At 53.6% G+C, this 25,872-nt stretch overlaps 9 protein-coding genes across 9 annotated transcripts; 3 read left to right on the forward strand and 6 right to left on the reverse strand.

The window, feature by feature from the left end:
• Window positions 1-812: 812 nt before the first annotated feature.
• HD553DRAFT_321378 (uncharacterized protein) lies at window positions 813-1,659 on the reverse strand (the record flags this gene model as incomplete). The annotated part of the gene is made up of 2 exons (XM_046181224.1): window positions 813-837; window positions 1,040-1,659. 2 exons carry the CDS (start codon window positions 1,657-1,659, stop codon window positions 813-815), a joined length of 645 nt encoding a protein of 214 aa, XP_046040413.1.
• A 1,217-nt stretch (window positions 1,660-2,876) lies between these two features.
• Window positions 2,877-4,141, reverse strand: HD553DRAFT_15766 (anaphase-promoting complex subunit 11 RING-H2 finger-domain-containing protein). Its single transcript, XM_046176801.1, has 3 exons — window positions 4,107-4,141; window positions 3,664-4,029; window positions 2,877-3,423 (listed from the first exon to the last, which is right to left on the reverse strand). The coding sequence occupies exons 2-3, from the start codon at window positions 3,902-3,904 to the stop codon at window positions 3,032-3,034; spliced, it is 633 nt and encodes a 210-aa protein (XP_046040414.1). The 5' UTR covers window positions 3,905-4,029; window positions 4,107-4,141; the 3' UTR covers window positions 2,877-3,031.
• A 423-nt stretch (window positions 4,142-4,564) lies between these two features.
• HD553DRAFT_15791 (uncharacterized protein) lies at window positions 4,565-6,871 on the forward strand. The gene is made up of 5 exons (XM_046176803.1): window positions 4,565-5,964; window positions 6,037-6,133; window positions 6,207-6,332; window positions 6,393-6,503; window positions 6,568-6,871. Exons 1-5 carry the CDS (start codon window positions 4,686-4,688, stop codon window positions 6,713-6,715), a joined length of 1,761 nt encoding a protein of 586 aa, XP_046040415.1. The 5' UTR covers window positions 4,565-4,685; the 3' UTR covers window positions 6,716-6,871.
• Window positions 6,755-9,735, reverse strand: HD553DRAFT_15786 (uncharacterized protein). Its single transcript, XM_046176802.1, has 5 exons — window positions 9,604-9,735; window positions 9,471-9,520; window positions 9,300-9,396; window positions 7,072-9,222; window positions 6,755-7,001 (listed from the first exon to the last, which is right to left on the reverse strand). The coding sequence occupies exons 1-5, from the start codon at window positions 9,682-9,684 to the stop codon at window positions 6,795-6,797; spliced, it is 2,586 nt and encodes an 861-aa protein (XP_046040416.1). The 5' UTR covers window positions 9,685-9,735; the 3' UTR covers window positions 6,755-6,794.
• A 218-nt stretch (window positions 9,736-9,953) lies between these two features.
• On the forward strand, window positions 9,954-11,929 carry HD553DRAFT_303360 (phosphatase 2C-like domain-containing protein). The gene is made up of 8 exons (XM_046178863.1): window positions 9,954-10,387; window positions 10,456-10,464; window positions 10,539-10,786; window positions 10,870-10,954; window positions 11,048-11,158; window positions 11,238-11,439; window positions 11,539-11,587; window positions 11,688-11,929. Exons 1-8 carry the CDS (start codon window positions 10,004-10,006, stop codon window positions 11,722-11,724), a joined length of 1,125 nt encoding a protein of 374 aa, XP_046040417.1. The 5' UTR covers window positions 9,954-10,003; the 3' UTR covers window positions 11,725-11,929.
• Window positions 11,930-14,181: 2,252 nt separating this feature from the next.
• On the forward strand, window positions 14,182-18,759 carry HD553DRAFT_266733 (phosphatidylserine decarboxylase-domain-containing protein; the record flags this gene model as incomplete). Its single annotated transcript, XM_046177500.1, has 13 exons — window positions 14,182-14,739; window positions 14,834-15,061; window positions 15,133-15,396; window positions 15,526-15,976; window positions 16,047-16,131; window positions 16,192-16,420; window positions 16,485-16,549; window positions 16,612-17,567; window positions 17,633-17,770; window positions 17,836-18,077; window positions 18,184-18,406; window positions 18,479-18,556; window positions 18,620-18,759. The coding sequence occupies 13 exons, from the start codon at window positions 14,182-14,184 to the stop codon at window positions 18,757-18,759; spliced, it is 3,657 nt and encodes a 1,218-aa protein (XP_046040418.1).
• Window positions 18,760-18,787: 28 nt separating this feature from the next.
• Window positions 18,788-20,264, reverse strand: HD553DRAFT_15944 (uncharacterized protein). Its single transcript, XM_046176814.1, has 2 exons — window positions 20,228-20,264; window positions 18,788-20,164 (listed from the first exon to the last, which is right to left on the reverse strand). The coding sequence occupies exon 2, from the start codon at window positions 19,974-19,976 to the stop codon at window positions 18,864-18,866; it is 1,113 nt and encodes a 370-aa protein (XP_046040419.1). The 5' UTR covers window positions 19,977-20,164; window positions 20,228-20,264; the 3' UTR covers window positions 18,788-18,863.
• A 420-nt stretch (window positions 20,265-20,684) lies between these two features.
• Window positions 20,685-22,238, reverse strand: HD553DRAFT_15949 (uncharacterized protein). Its single transcript, XM_046176815.1, has 9 exons — window positions 22,038-22,238; window positions 21,898-21,970; window positions 21,750-21,837; window positions 21,609-21,692; window positions 21,475-21,548; window positions 21,372-21,419; window positions 21,214-21,294; window positions 20,897-21,146; window positions 20,685-20,838 (listed from the first exon to the last, which is right to left on the reverse strand). The coding sequence occupies exons 1-9, from the start codon at window positions 22,116-22,118 to the stop codon at window positions 20,748-20,750; spliced, it is 870 nt and encodes a 289-aa protein (XP_046040420.1). The 5' UTR covers window positions 22,119-22,238; the 3' UTR covers window positions 20,685-20,747.
• Window positions 22,239-22,567: 329 nt separating this feature from the next.
• HD553DRAFT_266642 (P-loop containing nucleoside triphosphate hydrolase protein) lies at window positions 22,568-24,775 on the reverse strand (the record flags this gene model as incomplete). Its single annotated transcript, XM_046177491.1, has 4 exons — window positions 22,568-22,903; window positions 22,969-24,347; window positions 24,422-24,463; window positions 24,532-24,775. The coding sequence occupies 4 exons, from the start codon at window positions 24,773-24,775 to the stop codon at window positions 22,568-22,570; spliced, it is 2,001 nt and encodes a 666-aa protein (XP_046040421.1).
• Between the last annotated feature and the right edge of the window lie 1,097 nt (window positions 24,776-25,872).

Consider the following 25,872-nt stretch of genomic DNA (forward strand, 5'->3'; position numbering starts at 1 on the left):
GTAGAAGGAATCTGTTTCCCTCTCTGGGTATCCCATGCAGCAGGCAGGCTATCAGCTGATCACCTGCCTCTCGGGAATATCTAGTCCAGCTCGCTCGATTCATCCATCCATTCGCGCGTAAGAGGCGGACATGCGGACATAGGGGCAGCGGGGGAAACTCAAATTCATAAATTCATAAATCATGCCAGCCACTACGATTCCCATTACGGGCTCATGTCTTGCATGTCGCCCTCATCTGCCACAATGGTAGGTACCTTAAAGGTGATTTCAATGTTTGCTACAGGGAGTGCTTTGCAAGAAAAGCATATCATCGCTCCCTTTCATGCTTCTCCTGTCTTGCAGGCTTCACCTGAACATCGTCACGTGCCTTCGCGCGCTTGCGGTGACGAGTGCATCAACCATCGTGTTTTGGCTGAAGCAGGGAAGAGTTTCGGCAAGTGGCCATGTCATCCCATTGATTCAGCGCAAGACCCCCCTCGAGCACTAAGAAAACTTCAAGATTGCCCTCCAGTAAACCAATGTTACAATCATCTGTCCATTCGTAAACGTAAGCGGTAATATCTTTGAATGCGATAAGGCACAAGGCTTATCCTTTCGGTTCCCTACCGTACGTCACATCGAGACCCTCCACTTCGTCTTTGAAGCCAATTCGCCAAAATAACAGTGTACAGTTAGACGCCTACTTCTGTGCTTAAAGGGCCTGCTCGACAAATCGAATCCCAAACATGGCATGAGAGTGAACCGCTTGTGATAGTCAAGATGTCACCAAAGACAGATCCATTCCATTGTGTTCTGCTTCTAGCCTGGCTGGATCATGCTTCGCCTTCCGGCAGCGTCCTATAGAATGAACGGAATGACTACGCGCAATGTATGACGGCTCACGAATCGGTCTACTGCTTTTCCAGGGTGATATCCTACTACTCAATCGTCCGTGCACAATCGACTTCACTAGTACATCAATGCTAAAACGTTATCGTACAGATTGTTTCTGATAGGCTCAACACATGGGGAAAAGCAAGAAGGGAGGCGCTCATCTCACTTCTCCTCCTTCTCCTCCTTCTCCTCCTTCTCCTTGGGATCTCCTGCGTGAATTTCATTCGCCTCTAAGAGATCCAGCAACTCTATGAAGACTTCCGGCGAGATTGAGGGCGAGATTGAGAGTTTCTCGTCGGGGACGCTCAGAATAGCCTCCATCAATCGATTTTTACACTTCTCGTCGTCCTCCAGCAAGTACCTTTCGAAGTATTCGGCGTATTGCCAAAGCTGAGCGGACAGTAAATTCAAACCGGCATTGGGTTCGAATATGGGCGGAGGCGGGGATTCAAGCCTGTAGGCATGGAAGATCCGTCGAGCCTTCAAGCGATAGTCCGCTTTAGCGTAGACTGTAAGAGGACCCGAGGTATCGACGGACCCTTCCTCAAGCTGTTTGTGACGAATTCCCTTGGTATAATTGTAATCGAACTTTCTGAATATTTCATTCAGTTCTTTATCTGTCGCGTCTTCCGAACTCGACATGTACGAGTACGTCGTCCATAGGTCTGTGGCTTCTTTGAGGAAATCTGCAGCCATACGGTCTTGAGGCCCGTAAGATCCAGATTGGCTCTGCGGCCTCTGTGTCCCACTTAGGGACGGCACAGTAGTCTTGATGGAGTCGTTCATTGAGCTGAATGAAGGTGGTCGATAAAGAAAAGGCGAATAACAAGGGCTTTCACTTTGCGGTTTGAGGAGTATTCGAGGACTCGAGTGAGGAAGGGAGATCGCTTCGCGGTCGCGTCCAGAGCAGGCGTCTTTATAGGTAACAAGAGAGCTGATGTTGCGAGAACCCTAGGGAGCTGTTTCATTGCTTCCTTTGATCCTTCTCCTCTCTAGGTGGTCTTGCCTGGCTGTCGTCACGTGTCTTTAGGCATCGCAAGAAGCAGAAAGGGCTAATCCATGATCAATACTATATCGGCGATAGGCAATCATATCAGTCCGCACGGTATGAGCGTCCGTTCCGATAGCCCTTCGTAAATTCAGTACAGATGTATGAAGCGCAACCATTCAAGCGCCAACTCCCGATTTTCATCACGGGGCGAATAGGTTGCAACAAGGGAGTTGCTGCGTCATCGCTTCCTTTCAGACTGAACCTGTCCTGGGTTTTCCCCTGTATGCTGTCACGTGGCCTTTAGACAGCCAGACGCAGTGCTTTAGGTTGATAGGCGGGTTGCTGCCGTACCTAGAAGAAGATTGCCGGATCGCCCAATGAGTGCTGCCGGATGTCCGTCAAGTACCCACCAATAAATAAGATGTTTCAGGTCTCAACTAGCGCCGAACTTCGCCTATGGCGAGAAATGGTGATATAACGGTAGAATTGGTACATGAATTCCACAATAAGAGTGAAGGACCTGTCTCTGATTGACTTGTGACCGATCGTCGCAATTTTGCGCCCTCGAGGGATCCGCCTGCAATGGATGGAATATTTCGAGCAGTGCTGAGTCGACCATGTGAAAAGTTTCAAGTTGGCGGAGAATATCTACACGTCGGCATGCTCCTTGAGATCGCTATTGAAATTCGTATTCTGCTTGGGTATAACGAGGTGTGGTACAGATCAGATTTATAGAAACCGGTCCCCCGGTGTTTGTCATCACCATCGTTGCTAGCGTCTACGGTGTGTTCTAGCCCTCCATCCCTCAAATCGACCAGACCCGAGTTCAAGCCCTGCGTCGAGAACTCAGGCTTCATCCCAGTTTATATGTGTCTTTCAAGCCGTCCTGCTTTGGTCTGCGTCTCACACAGGCTACTATGGCACGTTGATTCGGCGCATGTAGTCGAGGGCCGGAATGGGAAGGGCAATGGATACCGATGTACCGCTATCTACATCCCAAGTATCATCCCTCAGTCGAATCTGTCTTCGATTATCCTTCGAAGATCAGTTGCCCTGGCTAGACCGCCCTCGAGGCCTCGATGGCCAGCCTCAATTCGACGTCATCGCTCTCCTCGCCGATGGTCATCATGCTCCGATCGTCCATGGCAGCCGGTGCGGCAATACCGGCTACAGCGCCAGGATAGTGATTGTGCCGGTTGGACCCGGTATCGCTGCGGGTACTCGGAACAGGAGCACCGTGGGACGAGGTGTGTCGTTCGGCCGTGACTGTCGGTTCCAGTATGCGAAATATGGCACAGATCGATGAGGAGGCAAGCAGGAAAAGCAGGGAGACGTAGTGAAACCATCGGAGTCAGCCCAGATGTCGTGAACATGTTCGAGCCCATACAAGACAAGTCCCCCTGGATCTAATTCCGACGCCCTCATTCGATCAAGACCAGAATGCAGACAAGACTCACCCCAGGGTCTCCTATCCAAAGGACACTGTTCCTTACTGCTCGCCGTGTTCAACCATTTGAGAAGACAGTGCATGTGAAAAACATGCGTGCACTGACCCCACACTACGGTTCGCCAAAGGAGGATCGGTCGGACCGTACCAGTGGTCGGAAAGCAAGTGATTTATGGTTGGAGAGTCGAGTTGAGCATAAGGACAGTGTGCCGGGTGAACGAAACGTCGACATTGTCGAGCCCAGTCCATCGGATCGGGAGAAGGAGAAACACAAGAAACGCAAAGCATTAGCATCTCGATTCGACCTGATTCAGAGTCCCGCTCAACACCTGAAGATCTCGTCAGAACTCACTCAAAGGGCAATCATCCCCCGGAACTTTACATCCCGGACAACTGCTCTCGAATTCCAACTGACAGATCCCACAGACCTCGTCTTCTTCCTCGTCCTCATCATCTTCTTCCTCCTCACTACCACTATCCGCTTCGTCATCAATCTCAGGCTCCGTTTTGGTAGCTCCTTCGCCCTCGGCAGGGGGTTGGAGGTCCCACCGCCACGAGCCTACTGCGTGATAGGCGTTGTAGGTGATCTTCATGCTGAGCGCTGAGATCAATCTGATAATGATCTCGATCTTGATCTCTGGACGATTTCAGTTCGTCTCGTCGACTTTCAGGAACCTATCTATCCTTTGATGCTCTGCCTTTCGTCACCGTTACAGGCCTGAAGAATGCACGAAGGATATCAGCTAGTGGATCTTCTGATGACCATCGCAACCGCGGGAGGAAGTGGCAACTCACGTTTCGGTTCTCTGTCAGCTTCGGAAACTGTTTGTTTCTTCCTTCACGATGCCCTTTGCTCCAATGCCCTCTCGTTGTGGTCGTCTCTGGGATCTCGATCTTGATGCAGGAGACTTCGTAATGTCGACGACTTGTTTGTTTACGTTTCGTTTGTTCGGGTATACTCCGAGCGAGTTGGTGTGAGGAACGGGATCGTTAATGAGGTCGTGAATTGGTTCGTCGAGGTCGTAGCAGTTCTGGTTGGCGTGGATAGGTGGTTTGGATGTCACTGGAAGGGAATATGATTGCCATGTGTATTCTGCATATGACATGTCATGACGAAGCTGAGCTGCAGCATGGCCTAGGGCTCGGGTGGTGGAGGTCGTTGTTGATCTTTTGGGCGAAGCGGCGCTAAAAGCAAATGTCATCATGGACCTTGAAATTGAGCATTCAAGCATCAGATCATCAGATTGAGGACCATCCGATCATGCAAACACTACTGTTGTTGACTTCACGACCGAACAGAAGGACCTGGGAAGAATAAGAAACGAATCGCCGCCGCCGCCGTCCTGTCGTACCCATTGCGGGCCGCCGATCCTCATGTTCTCAAACCTGGGCCTCTTCTCAGGAGTACCCTGCCCGGACTCCCGATGCAATCGACGACCCTGTCTATTCTCTCATGATCGATCCATCACCGCCGAGATCATCGAGGGAGATGAGCTGGCCAAGAAGACGGCAGCCAAGTTACAGGCCAGACCGGCGGGATGGAAAGCTCCTCCAGCGAAACGCCAGGCAATCTCGCTCTCTGCGCCGACGCCGTACATGACGGTTCCATCCAGTTCGAATTCGGCTTCGAGCTCGAGGTTACCGTCGTCATCAGCCAATGCTGTCACAAACTCTCCCTCCTCATCTTCTTCACGACTACCTCCCAAGACTAGCCTGAACTTGAAGATTCCCGTACTCCAGATCAACTCCCGTCTCTCCCGTCAGCCCGTGATGGACCGCCGTAAAGGTCTTGAGAGATTATACGACGAATACAAACGGACCTACGCCCGGATCCTCCCTCTCAACACCGACTTGGCGGCCGATCATGCGTTGGCGGAAGAAATGGCGATATCGTTCAGCACGACCGTGGCTTCCTATTCGTCAGCCGTCAGGTCAGCTTGCATGTCGATCAAGACGAGAGAACCACCCAAGGATCTGGGGTCGAGGTTTTGTGGGACGATCGCCGACGTAAAGACCAAGATGAAGAAATGGGAGGAAGAACAAAAGTCCAGGTTGACGAGGGATAAAGTCAAGAAGTACGTCGCCACCCGTGCCCAGATGGAATTGTTCGGTTATCTTTACGCTTGTCCCCCTGGGGAGGGGAGCACGCATACGACCTGTCTAGGCGAACGCAAGATGTGCGACCGCTGCGGCGTCGACTTTACCGTCCGTGGCCCCTCCGAACAACGCGTCGACCCTCATCCTCCCTGTGTGTACCACTGGGGGAAAGCTACCATGGAACGCTTGGATGGGGTCAGGATGCAACGTTGGAGTTGTTGCGGATCCGATCGGACGCTCAACGAACCAGGGTGCGCCGTAGCCGAGTTTCACGTATTCAAAGATGGAAAGAGTTGGAAGTTTTCAGACCGACGAGGAGCTACGGACCTACAGGCCGAGAAGAGGGAGAAGGAGGAGGAGGTCGAGGTTTTGCACTCGAGGGAGGGGTTTAGGAGTACTTTGAAGGTCTTGCGTGAGATCAGAGACGAAGACAAGGTCGGAACGATGGGCAGAGGCGAGGGCGAGAATGTCATCGATGTCGATGCTGCACGGGGGGAAAAGAGGAAAAGAACACGAGAACCTCACGAAGTCGTCGCTATGGACTGCGAGATGATCTGTAAGCCGCGACCGCTGTCGGGACTCCAGTTCGCATTCGAAATTGACCGGTCGTTCCGACTGATGGGAAAAGACACGTCGAGCGGAATGTCGTTGGCTCGCGTGAGCGTGCTAGATGCCCAAGGAGATACGATCCTGGACGAGTTCGTTAAACAAACAGCTACCATACTGCAAGTCCAGTTTGCTTTGTTTGTGGCGAAGTGTGGCTATCAAGCTGAGCTTTATTCTTTTCTTGGCCGTTAGTGACGTGAATGAGAAGTTTTCCGGGTTGACCATGGAAGACATGAACAGCGCGACAAAAGACCTACCAGAAGTCAGGCGGGAGATGTGCCGGTTGATCGACGAGGATACGATCATTATCGGTCATGGGTACGTGTTCGATTTCTGTCAGCGTCAAGACGGCGCAAATTGACAACCGCTCTCGGACAGACTGGAAAACGACTTGAAATCCTTGCGGCTGGTTCATAGGCAGGTGATCGATACGGCCATCTTGTTTCCTCATCCCAAGGGCGCCCCTTTCAGACGTGCTCTCAGAGACCTGTGAGTGGATGGCCCAGCCTCGCGCTTCCGCTATAATCGAGCTAATTATACCACATGTCGGCAGTACGAGCGAAAAGCTTGGCGTCTTTATTCAGAACAACATCCTCGAAGAAGGTCACGATAGCGGTGCCGACGCCCGTGCAGCGCTCGACCTCGTCAAGTGGAAGGTGAGAAAGGACGATGCTGCCCCCGGAGACTTTAGCTATGCGTAGAAGCTCGTCATACGATAGATTGATATGTGGCTCGGCCCGGTTGTACAAAAGAGTGGCCGATTTGGTCCTCGACGTGTCTCTATACCTCGCCCAATTTCATCGCCCGTCGTTCGGTATTGATGGCGGCCTTGAATTTTTGCAAGACTGGTTGCGGATCAAAAGAATCCGTCTTTTTCCCGACCCTCATTCCGATCTGTTTCAGTCCACCCGATGGGTCGGCAACTGATAACGTAACACCGCTGGGACCAAGCGGCATGATGGTGTGAATCGATCGTAGCGAAAAGTTCTGTCAAGATACCAGTATTCAGGAATCAGTATAGCAACCGCAGTCTTACGAACTCAACACGCCGACTCACCTGATACACATGACCGGACGGATCCACACGCATCAACAATCTTCTCATCGGCTGACTATCCGCCTGTCCTGCCTTCTTGTTTTCCCGCTTGAGCTTGACTTTACACACGCGCCAATCGGTCCAGACCTTTTTACCCTCGTCGTTCGTCGTCAACGTCCCGATCTGAGCCTTGTTCTCCCACAACGTCTCCTCGTCCTCCTCGCCCTGACCTGTAGTCAGATTGGCAGACTGTGCGGCTGGGTCACTACCTTCAGCCTGTTCTGCACCTTCAGTCTCGGTTGATGTCACAGGTGCGGGTGAAGAGCTGCCACTAGCAGCTGCCGAAGCGCCAAAGGAGAAGACGGGAGGTTTCGGTGCGCTCGTGGCGGTCCCGCTAGCAGCAGGCGGCGCTCCAAAACTGAAACTGGGTACGGATTTGCTGGCACCGGCCCCGCCAGCTGCCGTCTCAGCGGGTTTTCCAAACGAAAAGCCAGAAGTTGCCGGCGCGCCAAACGAGAATGGGGCAGGTTTCGTGGCTGAGGAAGCGTCCCCAGCCGCGGCTGTAGGAGTTTGGCTATCGGCCTTTCCGAAGCTGAACCCAGCCGAGCTCTGCCTCGCTTTGGCCGGACTGAAGCTGAATCCAGAAGCCGCGGTAGTAGCAGGCGCAGGTGTCGAGGTCGAAGCTGACGGTGCAGTTGCCCCGCTCGATCCCATGTTGAACCCAGTGTTGCTAGCCTTGAAGATGAACGGCACCGGATTGGAACCTCCCGATGACGGCGGGATGACCATCGACGATGCATCTCCTCCAGTTGACTTTCTCACTTCGGGTTTGATGGCAAAGATGGCCGAGGAACGTTTGTTCAAGGTAGGAGGAGCGGGAGATGCAGTAGGAGTGGTGGATCCAAAGCTGAAAGAAGGCGTTTTGGAGCTAGGGGTCGCTGGCGGTTTGTCTGTCTTCTCGGTGACCGGAGCAGGCGGCTCGTCCAGCATTCCCTGTACCAGCGCAGCAGCGGCGGTAGTAGCCTGAGGTTTAGGGGCCGTCTTCTCCTCGACAGGTTTGGGCACGAACGGCGAGGCGGCCGGTGCGCCCTCCGAAGCAGGCTTTGCACCGACATCGATTGTCTTGCCACCGAAAGAGAATCCCATCACTGGCGCAGCCGGCTTGAATCCACCAGTCATTGCCGAAGCGGACGAGGTCGAGGCAGCAGGTGCAGGCAAGGTAAACGCGCCAACCTTGGGTGGCTGTACTACGGCGCTCGCGGGAGCGGCCGGTGCCGCCTTTCCGGTCACAGCTGGTACCTTGTCCACTTCCATACCCGTCTTCTCCGCTTGCTCAACCTCGAGGTCCACGGGCTTTCCAGCCTCCTTCTTGATCTCACTCAAATGCGTTCTATATTCTTTTTTCATCCTTTCCAAAGCTTCCCCTAGGTCAAGGAAAGGGTCTTGCTTCAATGCGACCTCGAGAGCGCGGATGACCGACGTATTGAGGCCCCGGATCGAGGTGAGGTATTTCTCTTCGGTGTCAATTGCCGAAGTTTCAGTCGGCTTCGAGACAGGGGCTGGAACAGGCGTCGGCGCCATTTCAGTCGGTTTAGCGACTGTCGTAGGCAGGGGAGCAGGTGCGCCGAACGAGAAAGATGGAGCAGAAGAAGAGGATGCAGACTGAGAAGCAGCAGGAGCCACCGTTGATGCAGACGCCGCCGGGGCTGCAGGCTTGGCAGTCGCACCTCCGAAAGAAAAGCCTGAGAATGGGGACGGTTTCTTGGTGGCATCTTCCTTTTGCACTACAGGAGCTGGAGCTGGGATCGAAGCTGGTGCCGCAGCCGCCGCCCCTGCTGGAGCGGTGGGTGCGACGGATGCAGGTGCGGGCTTCCCAAAGCTAAAGGTGGCGAAGGGCGATTTAGCCGGAGTCGCAGCAGGTGCGTGTGCGGCGGCTTCCGATGCAGCGGGTTGAGCCGATCCGAACGGTTTAGGCGTGGAAGTCGGTGGAGGAGCGCCAAAGGAGAATGCAGTGAAGGGTTTAGGTCCGGACGGAGCAGGAAAGGCCGAGGTGGTCGGTCCTGCACTCGAGCTGGTGTTGGTGCTACCAAACGAAAAGGTCGGAGCGTTCGAGGTCGACGAGGTGGGATTGGCAGCCGGAGCTCCGAAAGAGAAGGTTGCTGCGGTAGGCGTCTGCGCAATATAGATGTCGGTCAGGTGTCGATACTAGTTAGAAACAGCCGGCTGGACCGCCATACTGTACGACTCACGCTTCCTGTAGATCCGAACCCGGCCGACGAACCAGCAGTACTCGCTGTTGACGTCGTCTGTCCGACTGGAGCCTTTCTCTTGGGCATGCCTCGGATCCTGCGCAAACGGCAGGAATGAAACGTTCAATGCCGACGTTCTCTAGATGATGCGTGTCTATGCGCTCGACGTACTTTCTGCCGGCTAGTGCTTCCTGTGATGCATCTTTCCTGACCTCTTCGATCTAGATGACAGACAGTGGACAACAGGCAGCGATACCTGTCAGCGACAAACTCCAGGACGGGACTATACGACCTGTCGACCCACCTCGTCTCCATCCGAGTCCCTACCTCGCGAGCCCTCGACGTCGTCCTTGGTCAGTTGATCCTCTGCTCCTCGTTTCCCCATGGCTTCGGCGTTCGCTTGAGAATCAAATCGCTGGATAATCAGGTGGATGATGTCTGACTGGCACGGCTGAAGAGGTTTGGAGGATACTTACTTGTCCTGTTCGTTGGACCTTTGGGTCCCATCCATCTGAGCGGACATCAGCCTGTTTCCCTCCTTCCACTTTGATTGTACCTTGAATCGTGCCGATGTCCGCGAATTCATCATCATCACGATCATGATTGACGAGCTTTCAGGTCGTTTCAGGATGATTACGAATTCTCATCATTGGAAGTCTGTCCGCCCTCATCGAACACCGATATACCTGCGATACGAACCTAACATGTCGCTCCGATCGGTTCAGCTCGTGACACCCCGGCTGTTCACCCGGACCCGAATCGCAGCGTTCAGCACCTGCACCAGACGCTTCGAATCGCATTCCACATCCGACCCGCTTCGATTCTCAGTCGGTGTAGGATACTCTGGCAAAGACACCCCTCCGTTCGTCTCTCGCGAGAGAGCCAACGAGGCTGCGAAAAAGGGGTTTCAACCGGATTCCAAGATTGGGAGATGGAAACGCGAGATGATGGCCCTCGGTGGGGGTCGGGTGGAACTGTTCGATACGATGCAGGAGAGTAAAGAGGACGACTGGACCAGGGAGAACAGCGGGCTGGCGGATCGGAGACGATGGGGCAGCGGGGAGGATTCGTTCTTCGTCAACGAGTCGGTCAGTAGAGACTATGCTTCGGACCCGGAAGAGCTTGGATCTGACAGCCACCACATTTCCCTCCACAGGGCAACTTTGTATGGCTGGAATCCCTCGCAGTAAAACTCGAATGTTTCATCAAGCTAATCGCATCTCTCAATCTATCCTGTAGAAAACGTATCTAGCCGTCCAAGATGGCGTCGGAGGATGGTCAGATGCGGGAGTCGACCCCTCCCTCTTTTCCGAATCCCTCACTTACCACATGTACACCTCGACCCTCAAGAACCCGAGCGCGAAACCCGTCGACGTCCTCATCAAGGGCTACGCGGGCGTGTTAGCTGACGAGGGGGTCAAGTGTGGGAGTTCGACGAGTTGCGTCGTCTCCTTGGACAAGGGGAGAGGGCTTTTGGAAGCTGCCAAGTGAGTCGTCGTGGCTTTCTCGAGCGCGAGGCGATGGAGAGCTAACACGGAGTTGTGACACGGATGTTGGCACTCGGGGATAGTCTAGGAGATAGCGGATTTACCATCATTCGCAATGGTGCCGTGCATTTCGCCTCGACATCACAGACCGTGTATTTCAACTGTCCCGTGAGCCCAGCCTCGCAGCGCAAAAGCGCATTATTCCTCGTAGCCAGAAATTCGCACAGCTGACGTGACCATGGAGAAATCTTTCCGTCGTAGTGGCAACTGGCCAAGTTGGTGAACAAGACACCCGACGCCGCATCAAATCGTCCTGAACAAGCCGACCTGTATCATCAGGCCTTGAAACCGGGAGACATGATCGTCCTCTACGTGAGTAACGTCCTCTCTTCGACTTTGGTTCGGTCCTCCCATCTCGCTTATCGCTCGTCCGCGTCGTTATAAACGCCAGACGGACGGCTTCTCCGACAACGTCCACCCTCACCAACTCGTCGGTCTTCTGAAACACGTCGACAACACGCTGGCCTCGCCAGAAAACGCCTTCTTGGACCCGCTCGAACGAGAAGTCGAGCGTGCGAGGCTGTTGGCGGACGTTCTCGTCGCTTACGGGAGGATGGTCATGGGACGGGAAGACGTACAGACGCCATTCGAGTGTGAGTCGAGTCGTGTGCAGCAATCATGGAGGGTTATGAGGGAGTGGTGCTGTGTACCGGGCGAGGGCGCTGATCCGGAATTTACGGCAACGTCGATAGTGGAAGCGGCACAGAACAGGTTGAAGTGGCCAGGAGGCAAGTTGGACGAGTGAGTCTCGCTCTTACTCACCACGTCCGAGCATGATTGCTGACGATGAAATCCTATCCCTCGTTGCGCTCGTGTCCGCGTTCATGGCCAACGTTGACAGTATTACGGTGCTCACCGTACACGTCGGACAAGATTAGTAGGGTAGCGCAGGTCGCAAAAAAAAAGGATCAGGATCGCGCTCGACAGGTGTTGTATCGTCGCATCGCATGCATGCATGGGCAACCTAATCTCATGTACCACCGTTTCAGCCATTGTCGACGTCCACACGCAACATCGTTTCGAATGGCTGGCACGCCGATGAAAGAGACATGGTCGGCAGTCGTCAAGAGCTCAAGAGCCGGTTTCGTCGTTACGATCTCATGTTCATTATGACATTGCTTTTTCAAAGGATACAGTGAGGTTGATATGTATATAAGTCCTCAAGCATACTCTCCTCCCCACAAGTCCGCTTTTTACACGAGACTTCGCCTCCCAAAAGAGGGAGAAGGATGAAGGAGAGAATAAAGAAGACATCCCCCCGAGACCATCTTGTGGCGATTCGGGTGGGTTTGGATCGTTCTGGGCTTTCTTTTTGACCCGTCCGCTTGTGGAAAGTTTTGGAAAAGTGGATGGGCTTCGAAAGAGCCGGTCTAATTGGCTAGTTGGTGCGATGTGAAACGAACGATACGAGGTGAGGGAACTGCGAGGGGAGAGTCAGGAAGAAGGGTAGAGAAGACGATCAAGCAAGGTGGGAGATGGCCGGGCCCGATGGTGAATCGGTGCGATACATGTTCCTATCGAAATGCTGGATGCTCGATGATAGGAGATTGTAAAGCACCAACCCGGGTCGGGGCTTACGCAGCCATCTCTCCACGTATAGAGAATAGCAGGCTGGGTATGTTATAATCTAGTGTGCGAAAGAGCAGTAACGACAGGTCAGCTTGCAATTCATAAGACTGTGAACGGAGTCGCACAATCCCGCCCGCAAGATCTCCCATCGTCAACCCCGCATTCAACAACGGATCGACCCGAATGCGATGCGCACGCATATCATTCAGTTACCCCGTAGGGACTATTGACTATTTTTTACTCCAGTTACGAAGGCTGAAAGGTCCTCCCGGTCAGAGTCTAACATAAAATGAAAACATCACGGATATGCGTGCGCGGTCGTTTGTGGGTCGTTGCGTTGACGGCGCCATGATGATGGTTCAAGGGTCGTCGAGGCGGTGATTGCAGATTGCGAAAAGGGGCCGGAAAGGCGAACACAAAGAAACAGGGGAAGAAGATGCTTACGATTATAATCTAGTTACATGGCGAAGATGGTCGACGTTGCCGGCACGAGACGGAGTGGTTGTGAGTAATAAAGGACGAAACTGTGTTCCCCTGTTTATATAGGGACAGGGCGGAGGAGGGCGACGCGGAAATTTGATGATTAGGGTTAGAGCAATCACGTGAAAAGTGTCGATCTCGGATCCGCAGCACAGCCCACGGTACATGCACGCTGCTGAGCTGCTGTACAACTGACGATCGGATCTCCAACCTCGTGCATCCTGGCAAGTCACATTACTGATCCGGAAGTGAGAGAGGCCGTGCGAGCCTATCTGTGTTGTACTACTGTATCATTCGATCTGTGTCTGTGTGTATATTCCTGGCTGCCTGTCCCGGTGGCCGAGGGTCGACATTCCCCTAGGCCAACGGCGGTAATTGAGCTCTCGCGCCCTTGAAAGGGGGAAAGGATTCATCATCATCACGACCCGGATAACGGTAACTGTCAACCTCGTATCCCCTCGACATCACTTGCTGGATATCACCATCAGCAACGATTAGACTTGCCAGCACGAAGCTATAGAAGAATAAATACCATACAGCCACAGCAACCATAGAGCCGGGTCGTCTCCTCTTTGTACCGTCTGTTCGCACCAAGCCGGAGTTGCGCTCGCTCGTGTGCTAAGATCGATCAGCAGCTCAGCAGCTCGCCGACAAAATACGCAGTTGCTCGATCAACAGCTACTTCTCCACAAAGATATCATCGTCCCCAGACCACCAGATCAACCCGGAAGATAGTCAGCACGTCAAGGATCATCTCTGGACTGAGTTGGACCACTCGCTCTTGATTCTGGTCGACCTTACAGGCTGACGAGCTGCATCGTCAACTCGGTTCATCATCTTCTGACGTTCCTTTCAGTGCAAGAGCAGTCCACACCAGCTTCTGCGAGCCGCCTACCATAGAAACAAACAAGAGATAAAATATCCACATCAAAATGCCTCCCAACAATAACAATCCAAAAGAAGACCTCTTGACGACAGTGCTCGAAAAGACGCTAGACCCCGTTCACAACCCCGATCATCAACATCAAACTACTGGAGCACAGGGAGTTGACGCCAACAACTCTAGCAACAATGCGATGACTGAAAATGGAGGACAATCAGGAGCAGCAACTCCCACTCCTTCGGCTCCGAGCTCGAGCTCGAAACCCTCGTTCAGAAGACTAGCCTCTGCGGGTCTGAACAAGCCCTTCCAGATAGCCGGGTCTATCAAGAGAGGGTTCAGCTCGAACAGGGTCCCTTCCAGCTCCGCGGGTACGGGAGCTTCGACGCCGACCGGTTTGAGCACGATGGATGAGGACGGGAGTAGGGGCAGTCTGGATGGGCCAAGCGGGGAGGGAAGTGTACCTCCGCCCGCCATCGCTTCAGGCTCGACCACTGCCCAGATGAACAACTCGACCTCGATCGCGAATCCCAACCTCGGCACTTCTTCCACTGAGCTCACCCGTCTCAAACCTTCCCTCAAACCCTTGGAAAACGAACCTCCACTAGCTATCCTCCGCGTCCGGGTCCTTCGTGCAACTTCCCTCACCTCGAGGGACCGTAACGGCCTTTCCGATCCCTACCTCGTCCTTTCCCTCCCGCCAACCCCGAACAGACAGACACCTAGCGTGAAGAAATCCCTGAATCCGTCTTGGGAGGGTGAAAAGGAACGTGAGAAATCCACCTTTGATTTCCCCCTCTACGAATCGTTGGGAAAGGGAGCTGGGGTATACGAGGGCAGAGGAGTGGAGGTGGTTGTGTGGGATAGGGATTTCGGAGGGGTGAGGAAGGATTATATGGGAGAGGTTTGTGTCAGATTGGGAGAGTGGGAAGAGGGCGGATTGGTTTGGAAGGAGAATATGCAGGTGAGCAACCAAGGTTTCGTTTGCTCATGTCGACCGAGAAGAGCGCTGGGAGCTAAGACCCGGGGGTGATCCAAATATACGTCGCTTGAATCAGTCGACCGCACACGACCTCCATTCGACGAGACGGAGGGGGAAGCGGGAAGTACGAGTCTCGGGTACGGTCCATTTGCAACTCGGGATTCTGCCACCACCCGGCGAGACGATCGTCGGCTTGACAGAGGAATGGGCGAAAGAGGTCATCGGGAAGCTATCTAGGCGGTCTAGGGGCGAGGACGATGTCGAGTTGAAACGGCTGAAAGATAGTTTGTTGGCAGCGCCGGCGGTGAGTTCCTGAGCTCAACTCGAGGCAGACGTGCGATGAAAGGATCAGGCTGACAAGTAGTCACCCTGCAGTACGAAGGCGTGGGTACGGTCAAGATGCGACCGAGACGTCGGAAACGCGCCATTCCGAAGAACGCCTTGCAATCGGCTGCGCGGACCTTGTTTCACCGTAAAGACCGTCGTGGGCGCAATGACGGCGAGGGCGCAGAGACACCTACGCTTAGCGACGATCCGGACGAGGCGAGCGATTCCGAAGCGTCGTCTACCGGGTCAGACGAAGAAGTTCTGAGGGACGATGGGTTGAGCGATAGTGCGAGCGAGCTGGATCACGGGGACGTCTACTCGATGGGGTTCTTGGTCCCCGATCGAGCCAGGCGTGGCACCGCGAGCACGTTGAGCTCGATGACGGACAAGGATCGGGCCGGGTCGGTCAGCGGTGGTCAGGTCGCACCCATGCAGGGAAAGACGATCGAGGAGCACGAGACGGCGCAGTTTTCAAGCAGTCCCGATCTTGGGTTGACGAGGATCCAGACCGATCCCGCCGCGAATGCGCCTGTCATCGTCGAGGTCCCGCCGACCGCTGCCAAGGAGGTCGCACCCGGTTACTTTGACAAGATGCTACCCCGGACCGCTATTGGGGTGTCCAAATTGAACAAGCGACGGGCCAGCAAGGACACCCTGACCGCGGCGCACAACCAATACCAAAGCACATATTCGGAAAAGAGTACCGGGTCGGGTCTGTTGACGCCAAGCTCGAGCGTGCCGCCTGAAGGGAAGAGGTTCAAGAAGAGGTTCCGAGGGGTCAGGCGCAAGGATACTAGCGGGACCGAGTACAACCTTGGCGCGGGCAAGGATATCTTGGGGATCGTCATGCTGGAGATTTCAGGGGCGAAAGATCTGCCCAAGTTACGCAATTGTAAGTTCAAGGTGTGTCCAAGCCAGACTTGTCACAGAACCGAGCTGACTCTTCGCTGATCTTGCTTTAGCGCTCAAGTTTACTTTCGACATGGACCCCTTTGTGGTCATCAGTTTCGGAAAGAAGGTCTTTAGAACCCGAGTCATTCGTCACGAGTGAGTCGAAAACACATTGCCAGCGATCGTTTCGATGTTGACAACGCTGCGGATTCGCAGACTCAACCCTACCTGGGACGAAAAGATGTTATTCCATGTTCGTCGGTACGAGGACAACTACAACATCCAATTTGCGCTTCTCGATTGGGACAAGGTATCAGGTAACGATTTCATCGGCTCAAGCACTATTCCTCTGCAAGACTTGATCAAGGACGCGCCTCGACCCGACGAAGAGACGGGTTTGTATGGCTCTCGGGTTGATGGGAAGCACGAGATGAGAGAGTTTGCCGTAAGTCTGACAGATATGCGATCCGCCTGGTCCCCTGTACTGATCTTGCGCACGGTATCAATAGCTTCCCATCGCTACACCCAAGGAGTCTGGGTGGGAAAGCCGACACTCCCCCGTCTTGCATGTGAGGTGAGTATCTGGCTCGTGCTATACGAGCTGGGCATGAGGTCTAATAAAGAACCCTCGTTCAGAGCGAAATACGAACCGTATGATGCCCTTCGTCAGCGTTTCTGGCGACAATACCTGCTACAATTCGATTCCGACAATACCGGCTCGATCTCCTTCACCGAACTGACCACCATGCTGGACTCGCTCAACTCGACCTTGACCAATTCAACGCTCGAGGGCTATTTCACACGTTTCGGCAAGAACCCCGAGCAGGACGAACTCAGCTTCGACGAAATCATTCGATGTCTTGAAGACGAGATTAAAAAGTCCGCGACTGAGAAGAAGCACCTTCGATCGGAGCCGCCTTCTGGAGCTACTTCTCCCTCTGCCTATCCTTCCATGGCACCGTACCCTGCGAGCGATGGTCTTGATGAATCTGGACCTTCCGCGAGAGCTCCATCTGGCGTAGATGCCGACGAACTAGCCGCCCATATCAAGGCCAGCCGACCGACCTGCGATAACGACGACAGCCCGAACGGAGACGTCAACGTCAAGCCGATCCAGGTCGAACAATCCGGGGGTATTGATGCAGGGCAGCACCTTCAAGCCCATGACGCCTTGTCCTCAGGCTCTACTCCTGACGTCTCTGACTCGGAATCTGACATCGGCGTTCGCGGCGAGACGGAGAGGGTCGTCAACATAAAGTCGTGCCCCCTATGTCACCGACCTAGACTCAAGAAGAAGTCGGAGGCGGACATCTTGACTCATCTTGCCGTCTGTGCTTCGGCCGACTGGGACCGCGTCGATCGCATCGTTGTTGGAAACTATGTGACGGCGTCCCAAGCGCAGCGCAAGTTCTTCTCCAAAGTCCTGACCAAAGTCTCGGCCGGAGCCTACTCGCTTGGCGCCAATTCGGCCAACATTATCGTGCAGGATCGATTGACGGGCCAGTTGCAAGAAGAAAAGATGGCCGTCTACGTTAGGATCGGGATTCGAGTGCTTTACAAAGGCGCCAAGAAGGGTATGCAGGGAGATCGAGGTCAGTTGATATGTATCAAGGCATTTGGTCACTGGCAACGATTCTACTGACATATCCCTTCCCAGCACAACGGCTTTTGCGATCTATGAGCATTAAGCAGGGGCTCAAGTACAACTCTCCCGAATCCAAAGCGGACATTCCGACCTTTGTCGCCTATCATAAGCTCAATGTTGATGAAATCAAAGAGCCTCTCGATTCCTTCAGTGAGTGATCGAGACTGTAAGCTCGATACGTGGCACCCTGGCTGATATAGTTATCTGGTCCGCAGAAACCTTCAACGAATTCTTCTACCGACGGCTGAAGGCTGATGCAAGGCCGATCACAAACCCCCAGGATCCATCTACGCTCGTATCATGCGCAGATTGCCGGATGATGGCCTTCGAGAGCGTTAACGAAGCCACTAGATTGTGGATCAAGGGGAAAGAATTCAGTGTGGGGCGCTTGCTTGGAGACAGCTATAAAGGCGATTGGCAGAAGTACGAAGGGGGAGCACTGGGAATCTTCCGGTTAGTCGTGGTATACTCTTAGCGTCCAAAGCCAAGCTGACTGTCTTTCGGACTTCCGCGCTGCAGTCTCGCTCCGCAAGGTCAGTCTTACCAGTGACGACGTCAGGAAGGAATTCCCGCTGATATTAAATGTTTTGCCAGATTACCATCGATATCATAGTCCCGTCGACGGAATCATAGGCAAACCAACTCGGATCGAGGGTCAGTACTACACTGTCAATCCTCAAGCGATTCGTACGACATTGGACGTCTATGGCGAGAACGTTCGAGAGGTGTGGCCTATCCATTCCCCTCAATTTGGAACTGTGATGACGGTCTGGATCGGCGCGATGAGTAAGGGTCCCATCAGCTGGCCTTACTGTTAGACGCCATGCCGGAAGCTGAGACCTGTGTGCATTTTTCTAGTGGTTGGCAGTATCGGCGCCACCGTCAAGGAAGGGGACCATGTCAAGCGTGGAGACGAGTTGGGATGGTTCGCTTTTGGTGAGCAAAAGCTGCTGTCCTGTCATGATTATGACGTCAACTGACTACAGTCTCGACACAAAGGCGGCTCCACCATTGTCTGTCTATTTGAAAAGGGCAAGCTGCGATGGGACGAGGACATTCTGGACAACTCTTCCCAAGCTATCGAAACGCTAGTCAGGATGGGTATGGGTGTCGGCAAGGCGGTTGGTGACGATATGTGACCTGGATTTACGCTCATAATACATAACGACCTTAATGACATCGATTTCAGCATGATCTATATACCGTACAAAGAGGCGGGGTGAGAGCGCCATACGTTAGAAAGCTAGTATTCTGATTTGATCTTGAAACCAGACGTATCATAAAACACGGGATAATCCCGAACATCTGGAATCGGTCCCCTGAAAATGGGTGTCGAGCCGCGTTCGGCCAACTCGTATGGCAGCGAGAGCATCACTGGAAGAGGACGATCTCTATTGCGCAGGGTCGGATACCGGGAGTTCGGGCTGTTGGGTGCCTGCAGATACGCCACCGCGGTGACCTGACGCACTTCCGCCTCTTTGACGCTATCGGAGTCTGCATCTTCTTCGTCATCGGGGATCCAGGACGATGACAGCTGCGAAGGTTGCCTAGGGGGTCGCGGCCTGCAGTGCGCCGGCAAAGACACTGGATGAGTCAGGCTTCGACCGGTGAGGGCGGACGGAGCAGTCGATCGGAGTACAGTGGGAGCGACTGGGCTGGAGATGCTTTCTTTCGCAAACCCGGGACTCGGACATGAGCCAAGGTCGACAAGCGACTCATGGAAGTTTGTGCTGTCCCTCGTGGAGCTGTTACTGAGCTCTGAGGACGTTGCGCCACCTGGCTTCAAATCGGCGCTCAGGAGACCACTGTCATGGCGAACAGATTTGTAGCAAGCTGCCGTGAATTCCAGCTTGTGGACGGGCTCCGGAAAGCTAGGTAGAGCTTTGGTATAACGGTCTAGCCGAACAGTCGCAGCCACCCGCGACGGTTCTGCCATACTTGTTCGTTCCTGCGGAGCGCTTCTGAACGGGACCGATGGAACCTCACTCAAGGTGGTGACCGTTCGGTTCATGACCTGGAGTCCAGCCGGATGAAGCGTGAGATTCTTTGCCTCGATCACGGAGACATCGCTTCGTGATGCTTGTCGTCGGTCCTGGTATCCCAAAGTATGACCTGGCTTCTGGGTTTGCTGAACTTCCGTGCATTGGACAGAAGTACAGGTCACGCAAGTTGGCGAAGTCTCCAATTTGGTGTTGGCCTTGCGTAGCACCAGTCCCAGTGCGAGTGTTAGAAGCAGCAGACATACGATGACGCCCAACAGCGCAATGAAGACGGGAGAACGGATGATCGTCGACGTTGGTGCCGCCGATGTTGTATCCCCTCTCCGTAAAACCATAATATTGTGCCGACTTGACATATCGCTTGTGATAGACAGTGTGTAATCCGATAGGCAAGATGACCGGACGATTCGGGCGACGTCTGAGGGTGTCCGGAACGAAGTCCAGTAACTTGGCTATGGTAAGGATACTAAAAGCGGGTTGCAATGTTGTGTTGCCGAGGCTGAATCGCTCGGCGATGAAGTGCTGGCCTGGTATCGATTGAGGGCTGTGCATAATGAAAGAGGGCTATGAGCGCTATGTCATCCCTGTCGATCTCGTGAATACTGACTATAGAAACGAGAGGAGAAGCTTGAAGAGACCAGCTCTTCGTGGTGTAGCTACCTTTCCTGTTGAACTTGATGAAGCGACAGTCCGGGAGATGCTGAAAGTACAAAATGAAAACCCAATCTATGATACGAAGGTAAGATCCTTACATTGAAATGGGCGGCGCGGTGACAGGTTCCCTCCGACCGGATCGCAACAGCGGTATGCGGCGCGTAGAACATGAACCAACATTGCGGAATGGATCCGCCAACGGCAGACGTCGTGCGCTTCTAAGAGCAAAAGCGGAATCCACGTTCGCCCTGCATAACCTGCCAGCTGCCAGAGGCTATCTAGTGGGCGAGAAGACTCGGTATCAAAGAAGGATCACATTTCTAAGTTCATTCAGCACCATGAAGTAGAACTTCGAGGGGTCGCCGCCGGTAACACGTGAAGATAGATCAATTTGCACATCTTCCTTGCAGCTATTTTCTTGCATAGAATATCGATGAGATTGATTTATGGAATGCGGACGTTCAAAGTCAATGCTAGATAACCTTCGCGATACGCTGATCGACAAAAGCATCTACGTCCCACCCCTCGCTAGGTCGTTTCACCACGCCAGCCTGGCTCAATACCCTATCGTCGTGCCCATCATCAGCTCAATTTAGTGCATACGGACCGTAGGGAGACTTACTCAAGCGTATCAGTCACCACTTTGCGCTCTACAGCAAGCAGATCATGGTACCACGCGACCGTGCCGAGCCACTCTTTTACATCTTCTTCTCGTTGCCCGAAAGTCTTGGCGACATAACCGACGTTTTCAGAGTCTCGCTTGGACTTCGAGTCGAACTCGGTCGTGTACTCTCCCAGAGCGATCAGGAGCTGGGAGACCTGGTCAGCATCGGCTGCAGGGGAAGCAGCGATCATCCAGCAAGGCCAAGGCGCTGAGAGCGATCGAGGGAAACGGAATCAGCTGGCGATAGCTCTCATAGCAGCGACAACTGCACTTGCTGTAGACAGAGCCGATGAATCGGACTTCTCCCGAATCCGCATAAGGTTTGGTGGTGAACCACTCCCACAAGAAAACGCTAGCTGATGGTCGAATTCGGCGGCAGGTTAGATGGGCAGCTCGTGGTTCCGGACAAGCTTTGACCTCTTCTCTAACTCACTTTCCCCTGAGTTTACAGAGTCACGTAGCGGCTGGAAGCTCCCCTTGACTGAAAGCAATGTTTCAGCTTAGCGATCTGCTGTGATGGAGCGCAACGTCCTCACCCTCGAAGGTCGGCTGATCTGCTTGAGACCATTTTTCACGCAAAGCCATCACAGAAGCCATGACCTGGGAACCGCTGTTCACATCGACAGACATTAGATCTCCAGATAATGACAAGTTCAGAACCAATTCTGACCTTCCGAGCCTCGAAATCCCGAGCTTGGTGCCCTTCAAGTCGCTCACGTCCTGGTATTGGCTGTCTTTCCCGGTGATGATTGCCCTATACACAAGGTCCCTTGTCAGCTAGGTATTTGCAGGATGGCGCAAGTCTACATACCAACGGAGTGGAGTCGAGATGTAACGACCAACGATTTTATAGCTTGTCTGGCCATTGGCGATGCCGGCGATAAGAGCATCGGTAAGAGCTACAGGTAGGTTCAGGTCAGTAGAGCGGCTTCGGAGGTTTCCCGAGGCGACCCACTCACCGATACACACATCGATCTCTCCAGCTTTCAACTTTGCTTGCATATCCCCTGTTCCTCCAGGGCATTCAACGAGCTTCGAGCACAGCCTTGGCTTAGTAACGGCGATCATGCCGCTGAAGGAGCGAAGTACCGTATCTCACCTCGAAGCCCCCCTTGGCGGCGTGCAGCTGGAGCAATGGGGAGAGAAAGTGTTCTCTATGCCATCCAACTTTCAAGACCATCTTGATGACTGTAGTGATGTATCGCACTTGAACCTTAAGATCCCCTTGAGATACGTAGAAACCCGAATTGCGATCGATATCGAGGATCCAGCTCTTTCGCTCAAGGCCGGCACAAGCTACCACTAAGGCCTAACACCTTTTTCGCATTCGTCATCATGAATCGAAAAAGGTTCCCATATGAATCAATACAAAGCGGTGGATCGTTACTAATCGTTGCGTTCATCAAAGTAAGGAGCAGGTTCAGAAGCGAGGTGTTACTCGTTTAGCTGTTGTAGTCGGTCGGATATAGCCAGGCATGGTAGCCGTTAGAGGCGTCTGTCGGAGTGTCGAGGGGGATTGAGCCGGCACAGCCTTGAAACTTCGTATATATTCGATGGAAGGAATGCGGCTGGGGATTCACCGATATAAGCTACTGGAACGAGATAATGTTCTCCGTGAAGACGTGAAACTCACTTTGACTGAGAGTCCGTTGAGCCGTTCCCAGTCAGGGATTTCGTTCCAGCAGCACTAGTCGGCATCGTCCGTTTTGGGTAGACGCGCTTGGCTATGGTGACCGGCGGCGACTCCTCTATCGCGTCATTGTAGTCTTCGTCCGAGTCCCAATAGTCCTGACCGACAAATACATCTTTGACAGATGGGTTGCGCAAGACTGCTCCTTTCTTCTTCGCTGCTGCTGTCGCAGCTTTCGTTTTGGGTTTCGTCTTATTGGCTTTAGGGGTCTCGTCCCGGAAGTCCATGTTGAAACGCTTCTTTCCCTTCAAGTAAGGCTGATGATCTCGACCGAGCTGTCAACAAGATAGACCAGGTGAGCTCCGGGTTCACAGTCAGAGAGGATAACAATGCGACTTACGCAAACATAGGAATTTGTGTAACCGGCCCCGTTGGCTCTGTGAACCTCGCCAAAGAGGTTTTCGATCATCATCTTCTCGAACAACCGCTCGGCGTCGCCGAGTGACCAGTCTGATCCGATCCCGAAGAAGGGGTTTTCGGACCCTTTGGTGGTCTTTGTACCCCTGAACAAGGCTGTGGCTGCTTTAAGAGTTGTAGAATCGTCGACCTGTTGCACGAGCTTGAGAGCATTGACGACGTGCTCGGTGACGTCTCTTGATGTTCGGATTTCTTTGTCGAGCGACAAGCAGACGTCACAACCCTTATAACATTCGCACGCGGATTCGCCGAAAAAACCAAGGACCTGTGCTCGACGGCAATCAGTCCGGTTGATGCAATACCGTAGGACCGCTTGAACGGCCTCTTTATTCCTGTTCTTTTGCTCATGGTTGAGAGTGTCGTCTCGGTCGATCTGCCGGTGAACACTCCGTACATCCGAATAGGAATAGAACACGACGCATTGAGACGCCTTGCCGTCTCGTCCTGCTCGACCGGTCTCTTGATAATAGCCTTCTAACGAACGAGGGAGAGCCTGATGAATGACGTACCGGACATCGGCCTTGTCGATACCCATACCGAATGCCGTTGTCGCAACGATGACGTCGAACTTGTCTTGCTGCCAATCGGTTTGAGTCTGAATCCGATCCTGCTTTGACATGCCGGCGTGATAGTGATGTGCCCGCAGACCATGCGCGTTACGTAGATCGGCCGCCAACTTCTCGCACTGGTCACGAGAGTTAGCGTATACGATACCGGTCGATCCTGCCGGTTGCAGCTGGATATAATTGTACATGTCGGCGACGATGGATTTTGCGGTCTTGTTTCGGACTTCGTAGTAGAGATTGGGCCGATTGAAGGACTGCTTGAAGAACGCGCATCCCTCCAAGTGAAGGATGTTCCGGACGTCTTGTTGCACCTGGTTGTTCGCCGTCGCTGTCAATGCCATCAGAGGCACTCCAGGGTATTCCGCCTTGAGCTCGCCCAATGCCCGGTAATCGGGCCTGAAATCGTGACCCCACGAGCTCAAGCAGTGTGCTTCATCGATGACGAAACGAGCCAGCTTCTTTCGGTTATACAAACCTCGGAGGATGTCTTTTGTCACCGTGCTCGCTTTAAGCATTTCTGGCGTTATATAGACTACCTTGACCCACGGGTCCCTTTGACTAAGCTGCTCGTTGGCTGTCCGTTTGTCTGCAGCCGAGAGATCCCCAGTATAGGCGATAGCTGGGATATCGTTAGCCGCCAGATGTGCGCACTGATCGGTGATCAACGACAAGAGCGGGGATACGACGAAAGTCACTCCTTGTGTCTTGCCACCATCGCAAACAGCTGGTAGTTGATCTGTACAAGGATATAAATGACGCTCCTATAAGCGTTATGGCGACAGCGAAGTGGGCCGTTCTTGTTCAACATACAGCACAGACTCTTTCCTCCACCCGTGGGCATTAGCACAAAGACTGAACGCAAAATCAACGCGGTGATTAGCGCAAACGACCACACGCTTGAGAGGGACTCGGATAATCACCATCCTTTCCACTGAGGGTAGCGTCGATAGCCTCTCTCTGATTATGCCTAAACCCTGGCAGTTTGAACATTTTCTCCAATTTCTGATTGACCTCCTTGGTCCAGGGATGATTGACAACAACCCGACTAGGACTCGGAACACGCGGCCGCGGCTGTATTCGAGCAGTAATCGGCTCATCTTCGACGTCGATGATTTCGGCATGAGCGGGAACAGGTGTTCGGCTCCTCGATCTCCCTGTCGACATGGTCCGGGACACGGCAGCATTGGGCCGTGAGGGTCCAGGCGGTGACACAGGCTGTATGCTCCATTCCTCTTGCAATCGCCTCGCAGCAGCTTCGTCTGCTGCTATCTGAGCCTCCTCCGCTTGCGCGGCTTCGACCATCAACATGGCGTCCATATCGAAATCGTCTTCGAGTTCATCGTCAACCTCGATCGCTTCGGCAGGATATGTCTGGCGAGAGGTAGGGCGCTGAGGTGTAGATTGGGCGATGATCTTTTGTGTTTCCGCATGTCCGTTATGAGAAGGTCCAGCACGACGACTTGCTTGTAGCTCCTCGTTGCTAGGCATTCGACTGGGTGTCATGATCGGCAGCCTGCGTGACGTCGGTCCTTCGCCCGCGTTCCCGCTCCTTCCCGCTGCCACGCGCTCGGATGGGCTGGAGGTCTCTTCCACCTCGGAGGTGGTATCCGTGGGCTGAATTCCGGCAGCCCATTGCGTTATATCACCTGGCGCTGATGCCCGGTCAGACTTGAGTTGCTTGCTTGCCAGTGAAGGTGAGCTGATGACGGATGATGCCATGCTGGACGTCTGGCCGCGATTGTTGATCGCTTCGGTGAGCTCTTTGCAACGCTTCTCCAACATTGCACTGTGGTAATAGGCCAAACAGCAAAAAGAATGAGCTTTTTGTCTTGCACAGTTCGAAACATGGGTCGTGACTTGCGATTGCATCGCCACCATCTCCCGATCGACATCTTCGTTCATAAGCGTCTGCAACACGCGGATCATTTCGTCCTTGTTGTTCGCTAACATCGCTTGCAGCTTTTCGGTCGACAGCTGTGTGACAGTAGACAACCGGTCAGCTATACAAACGGCGAAAGAGGCGGGAAACAGCCATACCTGTGCAAGCTTATTGTTTCCTGATCCACCCGTTGAAGCTGCCGTCCCACCTTCTCGTCGAGTCTGACTCCCGTTCGTATTTGCCATCAAAACGTCTCTGGTGAGCTGGGTGACCTTGGTTTGGCTCTCTCTTCCTGAACTAGCCATAGGTGGCAGCCCGACAGTAGAGCCAGCCTCGTCGTCAATCACCCTGAGTCGTTGAGCTCTTGCGGCCCCGTCCTCGT

The sequence above is a fragment of the Filobasidium floriforme genome (assembly GCF_021052385.1).
Source record: "Filobasidium floriforme strain CBS 6241 chromosome Unknown HD553scaffold_1, whole genome shotgun sequence".
NCBI classification, from domain to species: Eukaryota; Fungi; Basidiomycota; class Tremellomycetes; order Filobasidiales; family Filobasidiaceae; genus Filobasidium; species Filobasidium floriforme.

Bases quoted from the DNA above. Each gene is read 5' to 3' on its own strand.
- HD553DRAFT_15766 (XM_046176801.1), bottom strand. From the start codon at position 3,904: ATGAAGATCACCTACAACGCCTATCACGCAGTAGGCTCGTGGCGGTGG. The intron at 3,424-3,663 runs GTGAGTTCTGAC...GGCGAACCGTAG, and splicing joins GGGGGATGATTGCCCTTTGA to TGTGGGGTCAGTGCACGCAT.
- HD553DRAFT_15791 (XM_046176803.1), top strand. From the start codon at position 4,686: ATGTTCTCAAACCTGGGCCTCTTCTCAGGAGTACCCTGCCCGGACTCC. The intron at 6,333-6,392 runs GTACGTGTTCGA...GCTCTCGGACAG, and splicing joins ACGATCATTATCGGTCATGG to ACTGGAAAACGACTTGAAAT. The intron at 6,504-6,567 runs GTGAGTGGATGG...ACATGTCGGCAG, and splicing joins AGACGTGCTCTCAGAGACCT to TACGAGCGAAAAGCTTGGCG.
- HD553DRAFT_15786 (XM_046176802.1), bottom strand. From the start codon at position 9,684: ATGGGGAAACGAGGAGCAGAGGATCAACTGACCAAGGACGACGTCGAG. The intron at 9,223-9,299 runs GTGAGTCGTACA...TATATTGCGCAG, and splicing joins GGTTCGGATCTACAGGAAGC to ACGCCTACCGCAGCAACCTT. The intron at 7,002-7,071 runs GTGAGTCGGCGT...GTATCTTGACAG, and splicing joins CGTCCGGTCATGTGTATCAG to AACTTTTCGCTACGATCGAT.
- HD553DRAFT_303360 (XM_046178863.1), top strand. From the start codon at position 10,004: ATGTCGCTCCGATCGGTTCAGCTCGTGACACCCCGGCTGTTCACCCGG. The intron at 10,955-11,047 runs GTGAGCCCAGCC...TTTCCGTCGTAG, and splicing joins CCGTGTATTTCAACTGTCCC to TGGCAACTGGCCAAGTTGGT. The intron at 11,588-11,687 runs GTGAGTCTCGCT...CAACGTTGACAG, and splicing joins CCAGGAGGCAAGTTGGACGA to TATTACGGTGCTCACCGTAC.
- HD553DRAFT_15944 (XM_046176814.1), bottom strand. From the start codon at position 19,976: ATGTCAAGTCGGCACAATATTATGGTTTTACGGAGAGGGGATACAACA.
- HD553DRAFT_15949 (XM_046176815.1), bottom strand. From the start codon at position 22,118: ATGGTCTTGAAAGTTGGATGGCATAGAGAACACTTTCTCTCCCCATTG. The intron at 21,693-21,749 runs GTATGTAGACTT...CCTTGTGTATAG, and splicing joins ATCTCGACTCCACTCCGTTG to GGCAATCATCACCGGGAAAG. The intron at 20,839-20,896 runs GTAAGTCTCCCT...GCACGACGATAG, and splicing joins GTGGTGACTGATACGCTTGA to GGTATTGAGCCAGGCTGGCG.